Source organism: Triticum urartu, chromosome 5A (genome assembly GCF_056163025.1).
Source record: "Triticum urartu cultivar PI428250 chromosome 5A, HENAU_Tu73, whole genome shotgun sequence".
NCBI lineage: Eukaryota > Viridiplantae > Streptophyta > Magnoliopsida > Poales > Poaceae > Triticum > Triticum urartu.
The window spans coordinates 36,235,295-36,251,270 of record NC_141877.1 but is presented as its reverse complement, the minus strand read 5'-3'; the positions used below and the strand labels follow the sequence as shown (position 1 = coordinate 36,251,270).

Below are 15,976 nucleotides of genomic sequence, written 5' to 3'. Positions count from 1 at the left end.
GCCTTGGGCATCCCCAAGATTGAGCTCTTGCCTCTCTTTATTCTTCTCATATTGATAGCTCCTCGATCTTCGAACACTTCATCCACACAAAACTTTAACAAAAACTTTGTGAGATCCGTTAGTGTAATAAAGCAAATCACTACCTTTAGGTACTGTTGCAAACTTATTACAATTTCATATTAGAAATATATCTACTGTATTACAACTTCACCATGGTTCATACCCCCCGATACTACCCATAGATTCATCAAAATAAGCGAACAACTAATAGAAAACAGAATCTGTCAAAAACAGGACAGTCTGTAGTAATCTGAAAGTTTAGTAAACTTCTGTAACTCCAAAAAATTCTAAACAAATATGAAAATTTAAAAAATTTGTACAGAAGTAATGTGCAAAAAGTTTCAGACCCATTTAACTTTCCAGTAAAAAATGTAAAATCACGCGCTACAGCCAAAGTTTCTGTTTTTGTACTGTATATAGTAAACAAGCAATCTAATCATCCTAAAACCGAAGCTTGGCACATTATTTTTATAATACAATGGATATATACAAGGGGATAATTATTTTCAGAGAAGCTTCCATGAATTTTTTTACATTGTTTCCATGAGCATGAACACAAGTGTTCAAGGCCGACCCTCACCTCCCCAATGCATAACCTTCCAATCACTTCTCTTATTGAAAAACTGTTTAGGTATGAGAGGCAAGTATTTTTATTGTATTTACATTCTTTTTTTTTAAATGTATGTTTCACCCACAACTAAACATAAACAAAAGAGGAAAAACAAAATCTACTTAGTGAAGAAAGCAAACAAGCACACACGAGAATATCAACCCCACGCTATTGCTCCCTGGCAACGGCGCCGGAAAAGAGCTTGATAATCCCCAAGTGCAGGGAATCATCGTAGCAATTCCCAAAGGTGGAAGTGATAAATATGGAGTGTCGAACCGAAAAGGAGATAAAGGTAAGATCAATATTCTCTCAAGTCCTATTTGCCACTGATACGACTCAACGTACACCGAACGTTTGCTTCCAACTAGAAACGAGAAATAAGACTACGTTGTGGGTATGAAGAGGATAACTTTGCATGGTATCGGAGAGATAAAATATAAAAGTAGGTGATGTTATCATAAAGTTAGAATATATTACTAAATATTATAAATAGCGAGTGTGGAGTGTGGAATAATGATGGATCGGTGTGCGGAATTGTCTTAGGCAATTGTTAACAAGACCGGTAGTCGTCATTGCAATTTCATACGAGGGAGAGGCATAAGCTAACATACTTTCTCTTCTTGGATAATATGCACTTATGATTGGAACTCTAGAAAGCATCCGCAACTACTAAAGATCATTAAGGTAAAACCCAACCATAGCATTAAAGCATCAAGTCCCCTTTATCCCATACACAACAACCCCCTTACTCGGGTTTATGCTTCTGTCACTCAAGCAACCCACTATAAGCGAATCATGAACGTATTGCAACACCCTACAGCGGGAATCCCTCACGCTTCCGTGACACGGAGGGCACAATAGGACAACACCAAAATAAAACATACAACTCATACCAATCTACATCATCAATCAACCCAAAGACAAAGGATATCTACTCAAAACATCATAGGATGTCAACACATCATTGGAACATAATATGTGGCATAAAGCACCATGTTCAAGTAGGGATTACAGCGGGGTGCGGGAGAGTGGACCGCGTAAAAGAGGTGAGGATGGTGATGTTGATGAAGACGATCACCGCGGCGATGATTCCTCTCCCGATGGCACTCCGGTGCCACCGAGAGAGAGGAGGAGAGGTTCTCCCCCTTGTGCTTCCTCCTCCATGGCCTCCCCCCTGGATGGGGAGAGGTTCTCCCTCTAGTCCTTGGCCTTCATGGTGATGATGGCCCCTCCGGGATCCTCCTCCATAGCCTCCGGTGATGATGGCCCCCTCCGGCGGGGTGCCATAGAGGGCCTAGATTGATTTCTCATGGCTACAGAGGCTTGCGGCGGCGGAACTTCCAATCTAGGTTATTTTCTGGAGGTTTGGGAATTTATAGGAGAAGTTGGCATCGAGAACAAGTCAGGGGGGCCCACGGGAAGTCCACGAGGCATAGGGGCACGCCCAGGAGGGGAGGGGTGGGCGCGCCCCTCACCCTCGTGGGGCCCACGGGACTCCCTTCTGGTAGATTTTTGTTCCAGTATTTTATATTTTCCAGAAAAATTCTTCGTTGATTTTCATCGCATTCCAAGAACTTTTATTTATACACAAAAACAACACCACGGTAGTTCTGCTAAAAACAGCGTCAGTCCGGGTTAGTTCTAATCAAATCATACCAAAATCATATAAAACTATTGTAAACATGGCATGAATACATCATAAATTATAGATACGTTGGAGACGTATAAATGCCTTGCGTCCCGCGCTCGCACATGCCGACCTCACCTCTGGAGCCCACAAGTGACCTCGAGCCTCCTCCTCTCTTTAGCCATCCCTTGGCATCTGCCATGCGCTCACCACGACAGCCTTGACAAGCCATTTGAGCATGTCCCTATGGTTGATAGGAAGAGGAAGAGGGGTGTCCTGATGAAGGAGGAGATCAGTGTCTTCACCAGTATGACTGAGGCCGTGAAGGAGGTGGCAACCGCCACTAGGGAGAGCAAGTCTGTCGACGTCCACCCCGACCTTTACAACATAGTCATGGAGCAAGGTGGATTCAATGATGAGGCTCTCATAGCAGCTCTGAGCCACCTGTTGGACAACAAGGTCCAGGGTGTTGGATTTGTTGCCATGGCAGACGCACACATGGTGCTCTGGCTCAGGAGTTGGCTGGGCAAGCACTACTACTAGAGCTTGATGTTGGTTACCGCGTGCATGATCCTCGATGGCGATGGCGATGGCGACAAGGATCGATGACGATGATGACGTATATTTTGTGTAGCTAGGGATTGAAAACAATTTGATGGTCTGTATATTTTTGGTGAGGTGGTATATACTAACCACAGTGATCCTCAGGGTGATCGCGAACTTGCGGTGGTAGGACGACACTCTCTTTTGGATGTGGTGGTGGTACGATGACACCATAGTAGTGCTAGGTTGAACTTGCTATGCCATATGATCATGCATGCTTACCAGTTCTCTACTGCTACATTGCTTGTTGTTTGTGTGCTCCATTGCTTGCTGCTTGATTGCTCAATTGCTTGCTGCTTCAACTGTTGCTCTTTTGCACTGCCAGGACAAGTGTTATGCGGCGCCGGGAGGGCATCATGGGCTTACAGTTCATGGGAAGCTTGCAACCAACAAGTTTCAGAGTACAACGACAGCAACCATAGAGGGTATAAGACTAGGCAGGCGGCTGAAGATGCTTACGCCAAGTTTGTGCGAAAGCAGGCATGCAAGGTTGAAGTTGGCAAGGCGGCGGCACAATTTGGGGTGAAGACTTTGATCATCATCACGTAGTTCATCGCCATTGCAGTGCTGTGGTGTTGGTGTGATAGCTGTGATCATGTGTAAGGTAACCTCACCACATAGGATACAAGGTTAGCACACCTCGCACCCTGTGTGAAACCAAACTGCGTGCTTGTGTGTGAGATGAGACAATGCAGGCAACCAAACAACGTGCGCAAAGCTATCCCTTAATGCAGACAAGCAAGATGCAGGCAACCAAACAAGTGTTCGTTTTTAGTCTGTTTCTACTAAGTCATGCTTCATTGAGCCAGGCCTCATTAAGCTAGGCTGGGGTGGAATGGCAACCAAACATGCCTTATAATTCTGATCTAGGGCTTTGACCGGCTAGTTGAGCGGGTCAAGGTTAAGGCTGAGTCGTGGCACAATTCTGGAAATCTCCCCAGATAATTAATCATGATATCCGTGTGCGTACGTCCATTGGTGATGGAGATGGTACTCTCTTTTGTCTTGATCCATGGCGCATAAGGAACTCGTTTAGCATCGATTTTTCACATCTCTTCGCGCTTTGCTCCGATCCGCTGCTATTAGTAGCCTCGGTTGTTCGTGATGAGAATTGGAACATCTCATTTCGACTAACATTCGGACTCAAGGAAACTTTATCTTTGATTGAGTTGCGGCATGCCCTTTCATCTTTGCTGTCGGACGCCTGGACACCGTGTTTTCGCACCTTGCCCCTTGGGAGCTCGTCTCCGTCTGGTCAGGTTATTGTGCTCTGTGTCATGTGCCTACCCTTGTTTCGTCCCCACATCTACGAAAAGTGCCGATGCCATTGAAAATCAAGAACTTTGTCCGGCAATTGCTTCCTGGTTACATCTCGTCGGGGATGAAGGTGGCAAAGCGACATCGACCTCAAAATGGTATTTGTCCTCTTTGCGGGATCCCCGAGCCAGGGACCTGTATCTGCTTCTCCTATCCCGCCGTACAGTTCTTGTGGAGTGTTGTCCGTGAGGCTCTAGGGCCTGAAAGTCATGCCTCGACGAACTTTGGCGAATTTTTATCTGCCGACACTCATCATACTGGTAGGAGGAGGCACCTCTTCTGGTTGGTGTTCGCAATGATGGCCTGGATCCTTTGGGCTATGCGTAACGAGCCGGCTATCAGGAGGGTTTTTTGTGGTGTGTTTCTGACTCTATGTTCAAAATTTTGGCATTTTGCAAGTAGTGGCGGGAAAAGGGACTAGCTAGGAGTCATGTTGTACTCCTCCATTAATGCCTCTTGTATCGGTTTACTTTTAGCTTTTGGAAATGTCTTCTGTCATTGCCGTAACAGACCTATTTATTTCATTCTTTCGTAGTTGGATCTTTGGTTGTATGGATGTGATGGTTCCTTTATATATATAAAGCAGGAAGAAATCATGTTCAAAAATAAAAAATGAATAATATACACTCCGAATTAGCCATTTTCACCTTTGGAAATAGTCTTTTCCATTGCATCTTTTAAATATGCAAAATTTGCATGTATCAAATTAACCCAAGTTTCTTTTGTGGGTCTATATTTTCTTTTGAAACAATTTTTTGCCGGACTTTTTGCGAAACAAATTGAGGGTATATATCATGTAGTCAGCACTGGATGTGGTGTGCCTTTTCTAGGAAAAGTTATTATGCTATAAGCATGTGAGACGAACACCATGACACCTATTATTGGTGCGCACCAAAAAGTAGCCCAACTAATTGATGGGATCCATTAGCGTCACGCACAAGATTAACGCCGCCGATCGATCTCCATCCACATAGACCCTACATGTCGATCTCGGATCTATATCTCGTGTAGCAATTAGATGGCAAGTCACTGTGCGTAGCACAGTGACTGGAAAAGTTAACGCAAGCAAGTGCTAGAAAAAAAAAGGAGTAAATTATTGCCGGTGTCCTAGCTAGTCGTTGCAATATTCTACAATTTACCCAGTTTAACAACAAAATCTTGTTGAAAAACAATCAACAAGATTTGTTGTACGTTCTGACAGCTTGGACCCACTTGTCAGATTCATGCTACAGTTGATTAGAACGCCTGATAATTCAAAGTAAATCATAAGAATTTTAGATATTGGGGGAGAAAAGTTCATGTCTCACATATCTTAACTCACAATTGAGCAATGCATATTGCACAATTTTGATACTCCCTCTGATCCATATTAATTGTCGCTGATTTAGCACAACACTTTTATTAAAAAAAATGCTACCTTAAATTACATTTTTACTATAGATTCAAAACTCGAGCAAATAAGAAATTTGCAGTATAATTTAGATCACCGTTGGAAAGAGCTCTCGAGCAATTGCCACTTAATTTGGAGTTAATTAAAATGTTTGACAATTATGTGTGGTAGCTGCTGATCAGCTATGCATTAGGAAGAATGAACAAAACACAAATGCTTAGCTATAGCAATAGATGGGCTGTTGTTTCTCTTGCAAAATATAAATTGTACAATCATTTACACCACAACACCAAATGGCCTCGACAACGGACTTATGGCCATCGGTTCCTTTTTCTGTTTTTCGATTCTATAGAAAATTTGGGATTCTAGGAATGCTCAGGTCCTCCAGCACGACACTCACTCTTTGGCCTCTACCATTAGGAACATTGTTGCCGATTTCTCTCTTTGGACTTATAGACTAAAGAATCCAGGTCGTTGCCATGTCATGGTGGATTTAATACTACGTACCTCTTCTCACGCTCAAACATGCAACTGCCATCCATACATGGCCACCTTTGAGTATAGATCCTCTCCCCAGGTGATTATTAAAAAAAACTATTTGAAGAAATTTTCAATATTATTTGCTGTAACATTGCACTACATTTTGTTTGTTTTTTCATCTTTTTGGCACTCCCTTTTAAGGTTTTTTTTGTAGAACTTGGGAGAAACTGAAAACAACACTATATAGATGTCCGGCCGGCGCCTAGTCGGCAATGGAACAACTACTTGTTTATTATCATCAATTGCACGCTCGGTACAATCAGGTACACTCATTAACCAAGTACCCACCACTACTAAAAGGGGAGAAGAGAAAGAGAGGAAAATAATAACAATAATAATAATAATAATAACAAGGAAAAGGACAGAGCTAGGTAGCTAGAGCTTGAGGTTAAGGTCGACCTTCCTCGTCTGTTGCTGCTTCTTGTCGCCGTCCTGGTCGCGCCACCAGCTGCCCCCCGGCGAGCCGCCGTCGGCGACGTGGGGGTACCCCTGGTGCTGGCAGGAGTGGGAGACCTGGATGGGGTACATCGGCTGGTGGTTGCTGGGCATGGCATCAGCGGCTGAGTTGGTGTTGATGGGGGTGGTGTAGAGGTGCGCGTTCCAGCCGATGTTCCTCTCCTTCTTGTGCGCGTTCTGGTGCCCGCCTAGCGCCTGCGACTTGAGGAACTTCTTGTTGCAGAAGAGGCAGGGGAACAGCCTCACGCCACCACGACCACCATTGCCACTGCGACTGCCATTGCCACCGCCGGATGAAGCAGCCGGAGGAGACGACGGTGACGCCGGCCACGGCGTGTGAGCGAGCGTCAGCGACAGGTCGACGGCGTCCATATCCTCGTCGTCGTCCGTGAAGGCGGGAGGTGGCGGAGCCGCCATTCTTTAGAGAACAAAGGAGATCGAATGCTTTTGATTCAGACTCTGGCTCTCTTGGTGCCAATTCTGTAAATCAAGCCTTTACTACTACTAGGTAGCTGCTGGTGAGGTGAGCTCTGCTTGGGTGTGTGTGTGTGTTTATAGGACGGGGCATAAAAGGGAAGCGGACCACGTCCTAAATCTGGGAGAGTTGCATTATTGCCGGGGTGGGTCACCATGGCTGTAGCTGCGGAGGAAGACGACATCCAAGTTGGGTGCCTACTACTGCTGCCCTCACCCTGAAGGAACTGAACCAACATAATTGCTACAGAGATCACATATATAGTTGGTACCTAGTACGTACTGGTGATCAATATCATGTAGTCTATGTGTTCGTTGTTGTAGCTTTTGGAATATGACCATCCTTATCTATGAAAAAATGGGTTATGGTTTCATATTATTGACTACAAGGAATGCAACAGACAGAACAAAATGTTTTGGTAGGTCCTAGCATCGGCCATCGAGGCAGATACCCTAGAGCCACCCCCCCCCCCCCCCCCCTCCCCGCCCCCTTTATTTGTGGCATTGATGAAGGAAGCGGTGAGGCCCTCGACACTCCACGGCTTGCAGGGAGGGCTTTGAAAACTGAAGCGGCGGAGAGGGAGGAGAGGGTCGTGTCCGATGGCGGGCGGTGTGTGCTAGTGTTGCGCTGATAGCAATAGGCGTGAGTCACAGCGTGCAAGGCCCCCCACTATTTTTCGGCGGCAGATCGATGCAGTCCCCGACCTAGACTTCTAGCCCCATCCTACACGTTATGAATTCTAGTGACTTCTTACTTACTAGCAGGGCTGGTCCTGACAGTTTGGGGGTCCGGGGCGAAAGTAAATCCTGGGGCCTTTTATTATAAACCTAAAAAATGAGTTTTTTCCTCGGCTCTTGAATATCCGAAAAATATATGTATGTTTAGGTAAATTAACAAGCATAACTTGGATTCTCCTCTTAATTTGAACTCCAAAGCACTCATATACAAATTTCTAGGCTATAAATCTCGATCGACTTTACCAAATCAAGAAACCAAGCAAATCAGGATGTTCAACTGAAAGTTATCTACCTATTTCATGTTGTAATCAAAAGGTGGTTATGCCTGCAAATAGACTAGTTCTTGCGAAATAGAAATCTGCTAAAATTTGAAGGAAAAAATCTACTAAACTTTGAAAGTACTTGTACAACAACACTGTCCTAATGATACCTCAACAAACACTACCCGTTACGGATTCTAGTGACTTCTTACTTACTGACAGAGACAAAGCTAGAGAAAAAGTTTGATGAGGTCATATCAAGTGGGGTTGTCTTGTATAAATCAATAGTTATTAGTACTAAGTGAGTGAAGGATTTCCTAACTACATTGGGGTTAACTGACCCCCAATGCCAACAATGTAGCTCCGGGCCTGTTTGCTGGATCTGGATGTTGGTTCAGTGGGATAGGTTTCAGAACTTTCGACCGGGAGACTTCATTCGCGGGTCGCGGTGTACTCCTAGGGAAATGCCAAGCAGTAGCGCTAGTTTTTGGGCTAGCAGTAGCGCGGGGGACCACGCTACTACTACGACGTTACAAGTAAAGGGTAGCAATACCATTGGTTCACCCGCGCTACTGCTATACCTACTTAGTAGTAGCGCTTTATTAAGACCGCGCTATTGGTAGTTACTAGCAGTGCTGCTCTACCCGTGCTACTACTATTATTACGTATTTTATTTCTTTTTTATTTTATGTCGTATTCATACACCATTATACAAGTTTTCATACAGTAGCAATTTAGAGATTGTTATTACATCATAATAAGTTATTATGTCATTGGGTGAAAGAACCGTGGATTAGTTTCAAGTGGATGGATCCAAAGTGACCAAGTCATGGATCCATTATGTCGAGACGCTCCGGGCAACCCCCCCCCCCCCCCCCCCCACACACACACACATACACACATTCACACAAGGATGTGATGTTGAGGTCCATCTGTTACCCCCTCTCACTGTTCCTGGGTGAAAAATCCTAAATCCCTAGGATTGGGCGGCGGCGATGCTCCAACTTATTTACCTCTTTGGAGGCGCCTCCGTGTGGGTAGTGATACATCCTAGATGTAGCAATAATTTTTGAAGTTCCCATGTTACTATCTTATCAAGCTATGCGAAGTTTTATATTCATTTGGACTAACGTACTAATAAAGTGCCAGAAAGGCCAATTGCATGCTTTAGGTTTATGATTTCAGAAAATATCCCGAACTCCAAAAATATATGCAAAAACACCATTACTTTGCCAGATCATGAAAACATGCATGGGGGGGGGGGTACTAGATGAGTTATACTGGATGGCCTACCCTGCTGGTGCACCCTAGGCTTAGGGTGGGCTGAGAGGACGTGTAGGCCCCATACAATTTTGTAAGGGTCGCCTTTCTAGCACAAGTTTGCATGTGAAGTTTTATAACCACCATACATTTTGTAGGTTTAGATTTTTCGGAGTTATGGATCTTTGGATAATTAAGATCCGATGACTGTAGACATATTTGAGCATCCAGAAAAGGCTCCCAGGAAAGTTATATATGATCATGAGAGAACATCTCGCCCTGTCCACGGTCGTATCCACAAAAACCAGAGGGGAACACTTCTCCGACTAGGGAGAGGCCAGGGAAGGAGGAGGAGAGGGGGATCACTTTGCTTCCTCTTCTGGCAGCGCTGAAATGCTGATGGAACTGGTATCACGGCCATCATCGTCACCACAATATCCTTCGTCATAATCTTCCTTTGTCCATTAGCTTCATCCTCTATAAACCTTTGTAATTCTTTGGCAAACATGATATCGTGTGCTATAAATTTTTCTCCATGATTTATTACAACTGTATCAGTACCAGAAACTGGAATATCTCCGTGTGCCCAAAACCCTAGTATGAAGATTATGTCTATGCTTGAGTAGTAACTTCTTGTATGAAATTAGTAAAATAGTATGAAAATTTGTTGCACACACGATATGTTGATTTCTATGATATCCTTTGTGACTTTTGTATGAGCGCATACATATATTAGGGGGCACATAGGGTTTGCAATGTGTCATGGTGAAGGATGGAGGGGATGCAATAGTGATATAATACAAAATCCAAGTAATTCAGAGTTATATCATATGAGAGTATGGGGACCCTAGATCTTAGTTATGGTCGGGTTTTACCTTAACAACTTCAAATATTTGCATATTGCTTGTTGGGGGTTCAATCGTAAGAACATTTGAGTCAGTGGTTTTGCAACATGTAAGCTTAGCCTCTAATTAACCTAGAAATAAACATGAGCTTCACTTATGGTGGGAACAGACATAATGCCTTGCTTGTCCAGGTTGTGAGAGTATTTTGAGGTGAGATTGGGAAGAGATCACATAAGTAGAACATTGAGATGCATCTTTTACATTATCTTTAGACTTTGCCAAATATATAAATGATACAACCACTTTAATTATCACAAAATAATCAATTCTAAGAACACTTGTTCCAATTGGATACCACTACTTCCTTCAAAACCGCCACACACTCACTCTCTTTAATTTACTTGCATCATTTGCTTTTAACACCTAACTTTAGTTTGCTTGTCTTCACAAAACAACATGCATCTATCAATTTGACTTCAGTAAAGTAGAGGCTGAAATTGCATAGAAGGTTGTGTAACTGACATACATAACTTGATAGAATAAGAGGCCTACCTATTTGCTTCTGCGGGATTCAACACTCAATACTTTCACATCCGTAATAGGGAAGTGTTATAATTATCCCTTGCACTTGAGGATAATCTGGTAGTGGTGCCTCGTGACATGGGTCCATGGAGTGTCAGATCTTGCTCGGCCCATTATGCTCTTCTTCCATAGGCGTTCCTTGTTCGGTGGGTTGACACCCTCGATTTTTGGCAAGAGGGGATAGAGTTCCGACAGAGACTGGACGATGATGTTGAGGGCCGGTGGTTTATGAGAGCTCCTACCCGTCACGATGGCAATGTTGTCATATATTTATGCCACGTTATTTTGGCTCTCTCGGCCTAAATATTGGATCTTGTTGGGTGGTTTGTGCCAAAGGTGGCGTCGGTGTATGTGGGTAGCTTGGTGACGTGATCATGCTCCACATTCTCTCCCTTGGCGACATGTTCATGCGTGCTCTCGGGTGAGCTGGGAGCTCGTGAAAGCTATTCTTTCTCCGGTGGCATGCCTCCCTATGAGACACCACTTCTTCTCTTGTATGATTGCGAGCGTGCATGAGGATCTCAACATTGAAGCTGCACTTAGTTTTATTTTTGCCATTTGCTTTCATTGTTAGCTGATTCTTCAACACTTTATATCTACCATTTGGGGCTTTATTAATTTGAAATCAGGCATTATGCATATGACTTAAAAGTAATGCAATGCAGTGCACACATCACTCTAGATCGTAAGAGCATTAGGAGAGATGACAGCATAACAGATTTTTGAGAGAGCAGAAGAAGAACAAAACTTGAGTAATACACATTTGAGAGGCCAAAAGGAGAGTAAAACGTGATAGCCTATTGAAGTTTATGGGAAAAAAAGCTAAACTGGGCCAATAGTCCAGGAGCAAAAGTCGGCCTATTCCAAAAAGGAGTAGAAGAAAAATAAAGTTCTTTGTGTGGATCCTATAAGTGAAAGCATGCTCAAGTATTCTTACTAGGGAGGTTTTCTCCCATCATGCTGTAGTCTTCGAATAGGACCTTCTACGTCCTAGGCTACACCTTTTCATTTCTATATTGTTTGCCAGTAGTCTTTATTTTCTATTGCTGTATAATGTTGTATTTTAAAACCTTTTTGGGGTATTTGTTGGCCGTGTGCATTTTGTTATCAGAGGCTGGATATTCACTCATTTTGGTTTATCAAGTTGAACTCAATATAACGTGTGAATGAAAGTACCATTTATCCTCTAATTTTGTTAATCAAAAAATAGCTAGGAAGACAGATGATGCTGGGGGGAAACGAAAGGTGAAGGACGTATGCGATAAAGGGAGAACATAGTAGCTGGTTTGGCCCGGAAGAGTTACCTGCTTTCAAATCCATGTCCATGTCCATTGCCAGCCTTTGATTAGTCAAGGGAACAACAGAACATGTGCGACCGTGCAGACGTATGTCGGCACATAATAGGGAACCTGAACAGGAGCCTCTTCCCCCTCCTTCAGGTAAACACCAACAAATCCATGTTAAAGAATAGTACTTTTTTCGTAAAGAAATATAAGAGCGTTTAGATCACTATATTTCTTTACAGAGGGAGCATTTTTTTTCTAGATTTCTGCAGAAAGGGAATTGAGCTACCCTATTTGAAATTCTGCAAGATCGATCTCTCTCAGTGAAATTCTTCAACATCTCTCTCAATGAAATTCTGCATGATTTCTGCAAGTTGCTGAGTCCAAAAGACTAAAAAACAGAGCTTTGCGTTGAGGTTGAGTTGGTTTGGGTTACTGAGGCGTTGGGGGGTTTTGAGTGGGAGATAATCACATGGATAGGTGCGTCGTAGATGGATAGACGCGAGATGAAGATGATATGGATGAAGAGGCGGGCAGTAGTACATTTGAGGGTGCACTAGATGATTGAGGCAGAGAGAGGCAGTACAACAACACATGGATGACCTATACTTTGTCTGCTCGTCTCTATCTTAGTTTACTCCTCCCCTCACATGGGTCAACTGCGGCTGCTGCTGCTGTCACAAACTTTCCAGTGCAATGTGATGCGTGACGCTAACAAGCAGTGGCAGAAAAGAATGAGAGATGCTCATGGCTTCTCTCTTTTCCTTCAAAAGAGGAAAAGTGGAGGAGAGCTTTCTATATTTCAACAACTCGCTTCATGGTATGACCTAACAACTCTTTATGTAGAGACAGTCGGGCGCCCTATATCCGTCTCATATGTCCGGGTAAGCCATCCGGTCACTGCCCGGTCACAAAATACTGACCCATCAGAGCTCTCAAACGGGTCTCAAATGCCCGGACTGATCGACATCCCTCATATCAGTCCTAAATGTAGGGTTGATATGAGGATATCCGGGCAAGCCTGGCCCACCACCGATCCCACAGATGTCCCAAAAAAAAACCCCGTCAGGCTTATCACTCCGAGACCATAGCTCACTCACTCTCCTCTCTCGCTCCGTCCTCTCCTTTCCCCGCACCGATTCCAATCGAATCCAGCGCAATGTCGAGCTCCGGCAGCCGCTCCGACGACAAGCTGGATCCAGAGTATGAGCTTGACCTCTGCATCGCCTTAGAGCGGCCCAATGTGAAGATGGCGGGAGGGGGGGGGGGCAGCTCTGGATCTGCAGTCTCGCCGCAGCCGTAGCTTCCCCCTTGGCGATGGCCCTTCCCGGCCCGAGGGCAGCTCCGACAGGGGCCTGCGCAATCCGTGCCTCCCCTATGCCGTCCCCTGGCCCCGCCGGCTGCTCCTCATGGGCAGCGGTGGGTGCTTGTGGCCGCCCTGCCGGCCCGAACACGCACGCTGGAGTCGGAGGCGTGCGCCGCCTGCCGCGAGAGGCAGCGGGCAAGGGAGAGGGATGCTGCGAAGAGCTCTGTCCGCCGGCGCCGGGTACCGTCTGAGCTCGACGAGGACGCGCGGATCCTCTCGTGGGTCTACCGTCGGTCGCTTACGACGGCGGAGACGGATGCTCGACGGCTTCGCCGGAAAAACATGAAGGCTCTCCGGCTTGCCATCGAGCAGTCCGAGCGGGAGACGAAGGAGAAGGCGACGGAGGCGGCTCGGCTGGCCAAGCTCAGGCACCAGCAGGACCGAGCCGTCTATTCACGCTGAGTGTCCGTCTCTGTCGAATTTGTCAAGTCCGGTTGTAGATGCTCTAACCCTGGCTTAGTATATCTCAAGAAAACGAATATCAGCTTGGGCTCAAACTGTCGCAGACATGGACATCAGATCAAGTTGAGAAGGGTTGATAGATTGCCCAACTCACTAAAGAGGGGGATATACTCTCTTTCTTTTTAACCCTCCCTGATCAATCATGTCGTCAGTCGTCTATTCGCGCTGATCCAGCCAAGATCCTGTCTCAGAGCAAGCCAAGCCGCACGTCACTTCATGCCGCTTACAGTTACAGTCGCCGCCCTACACTCTTCAGTCTTGCTCAGGGATCCAATTCCCGGACAGTTTCGTTGCCTGGCGCCGGCCGGCCGGGGTCCGTCACCGGAAACGGTGTCTCGATCTGCATACACTGGTCCTGAACAACAATGCATGCATGAACACCGACTAATCTTTGGCGTAAGCAAGGACCGTATCACTGTCCATCGAACAGAAGTTGTGTACACACTGCTGTGGTTCCATCACTGCAAGGGCCATCCTCCACCAGCAGCTAATAATAAAGGAGGCGATCGATCGACCCCCATGCACGAATGATTTTGACGAGCTTTCAAGTGACTACGCAGGACAGACCTAGCTAACTCAGGTCCAGTTATGATGATTAACTCCGTAGGGCCATTCCTGTGGATCCACAGCAGACTGCACATGTGCTCTACTGCTGAACATCTCTTGCAGGCAGAGGTCGCAGGAGATTTCTGTAGCGAAGACACAAACACACAGATAAATAAATGACAGGGTATATGTAACAAGTACTCCTATATGGGTACTACCACTAAGCAGGAATCGTTTTCTACACCACCAATGTGGGTTAATTTTAGTCATATTTTTTGTATGACAAACTTTTGCACTAGATATATAGGCCTTCGATCAGCATCTGTGCACATGTGAGAACTTTTGGTGAACAACCGTGTGTGCTATGCACGTCGAAAACTGAATTCACCGTTGGCTGCTTGTTTGCACTCATGCAGATGATCAAATATCTACAGCAAAACGGAAAATACCTAAAAAACATATATCATCATATGGCGAGGATGAGGTAAATCATATATCATCAAAACTAATAAGATTGCATATCTATCTGCTCGTACCCTTTTGATGTTTTTCTTTCTCTCTGGTCGTCTGACTCTGGACTTGACTGGATCTGGGTCCTTTTGGACTCCTCTCTATGCAGAGACCTTTATATTTTTTTTACACTTTATTTACAAGTAGTAGGGGGTCCTCGCGTACTGTCCAAGAAAAAAAAATTCCTCCCAAGGAGTTTATCAATGTTAAAAGGTTGATTTGTATATATGACAATGATGTTCTTTTTTTTCTAAAAGCGTACGACAATGATGTGAAAACTTTGTTGTGATTTACTTTGACTCGACTAAACAAACTACATGAAAGAATAAACCCTTTTATAAGGCTGGAAAAGCTTGGATCCTAGAACATTTTATTAAAACCAACCCCTCCAATGCAGCAAAACTAGTGAAGTTATAAAGGAAAACAAACACTGCTCTATGCTGATCTGTGCTCCTGCAGTACCCTCTCACAGTCGCCGGTACACAAGTAGTTGGGAGCAATGAACTTGGGACACTGGCTCTATGCTGGTCTGTGCTCCTGCAGGATAAGTCATCAATTCGGTGGACCAAACGATAGACATGCCATCTTAAACATGGTAAACATCAGTATGCACCATGACAAATGTCTGACTCAAGACGACGATTAAAAAATACTTTTCAAAAACAAACAAAAGGTCGTACAAGTTATATGAAATAAAATTCAACCAAAATGAGACTTACTCATTATTTCCGGCAATCAGTAATCTTCATTAATTCAGGTTTCTGGCTCGCAATAATAATAATAATAATAATAATTTAGGTTTCTTCAAAAAAGATAGAAAGGAAACAACAAAGATGATTTTAAGTTGATATATGTAGTGTGTTGTCAAGTTTTAAAAAGTTTAATTGTGTTAAGTGATTTTTGTTGTTTAACTGCAGCAATGTAATGAAGAAAGAAGGTTAACTAACATTCATCAACTAAGCACAATATCCCGGAACAAGGATTCATTTAGGCAATCTCAAAACAAAGATACACTACTAGGGAAATGCTTATACACAGTAGCTCAGT

General features: G+C 44.4%; 1 protein-coding gene across 1 annotated transcript; it reads right to left on the bottom strand.

Annotated features, from left to right (window-relative positions):
- Window positions 1-6,337: 6,337 nt before the first annotated feature.
- LOC125555514 (uncharacterized) lies at window positions 6,338-7,184 on the bottom strand. Its single transcript, XM_048718440.2, has one exon. The coding sequence runs from the start codon at window positions 7,018-7,020 to the stop codon at window positions 6,523-6,525; it is 498 nt and encodes a 165-aa protein (XP_048574397.2). The 5' UTR covers window positions 7,021-7,184; the 3' UTR covers window positions 6,338-6,522.
- Between the last annotated feature and the right edge of the window lie 8,792 nt (window positions 7,185-15,976).

Bases quoted from the DNA above. Each gene is read 5' to 3' on its own strand.
- LOC125555514 (XM_048718440.2), bottom strand. From the start codon at position 7,020: ATGGCGGCTCCGCCACCTCCCGCCTTCACGGACGACGACGAGGATATG.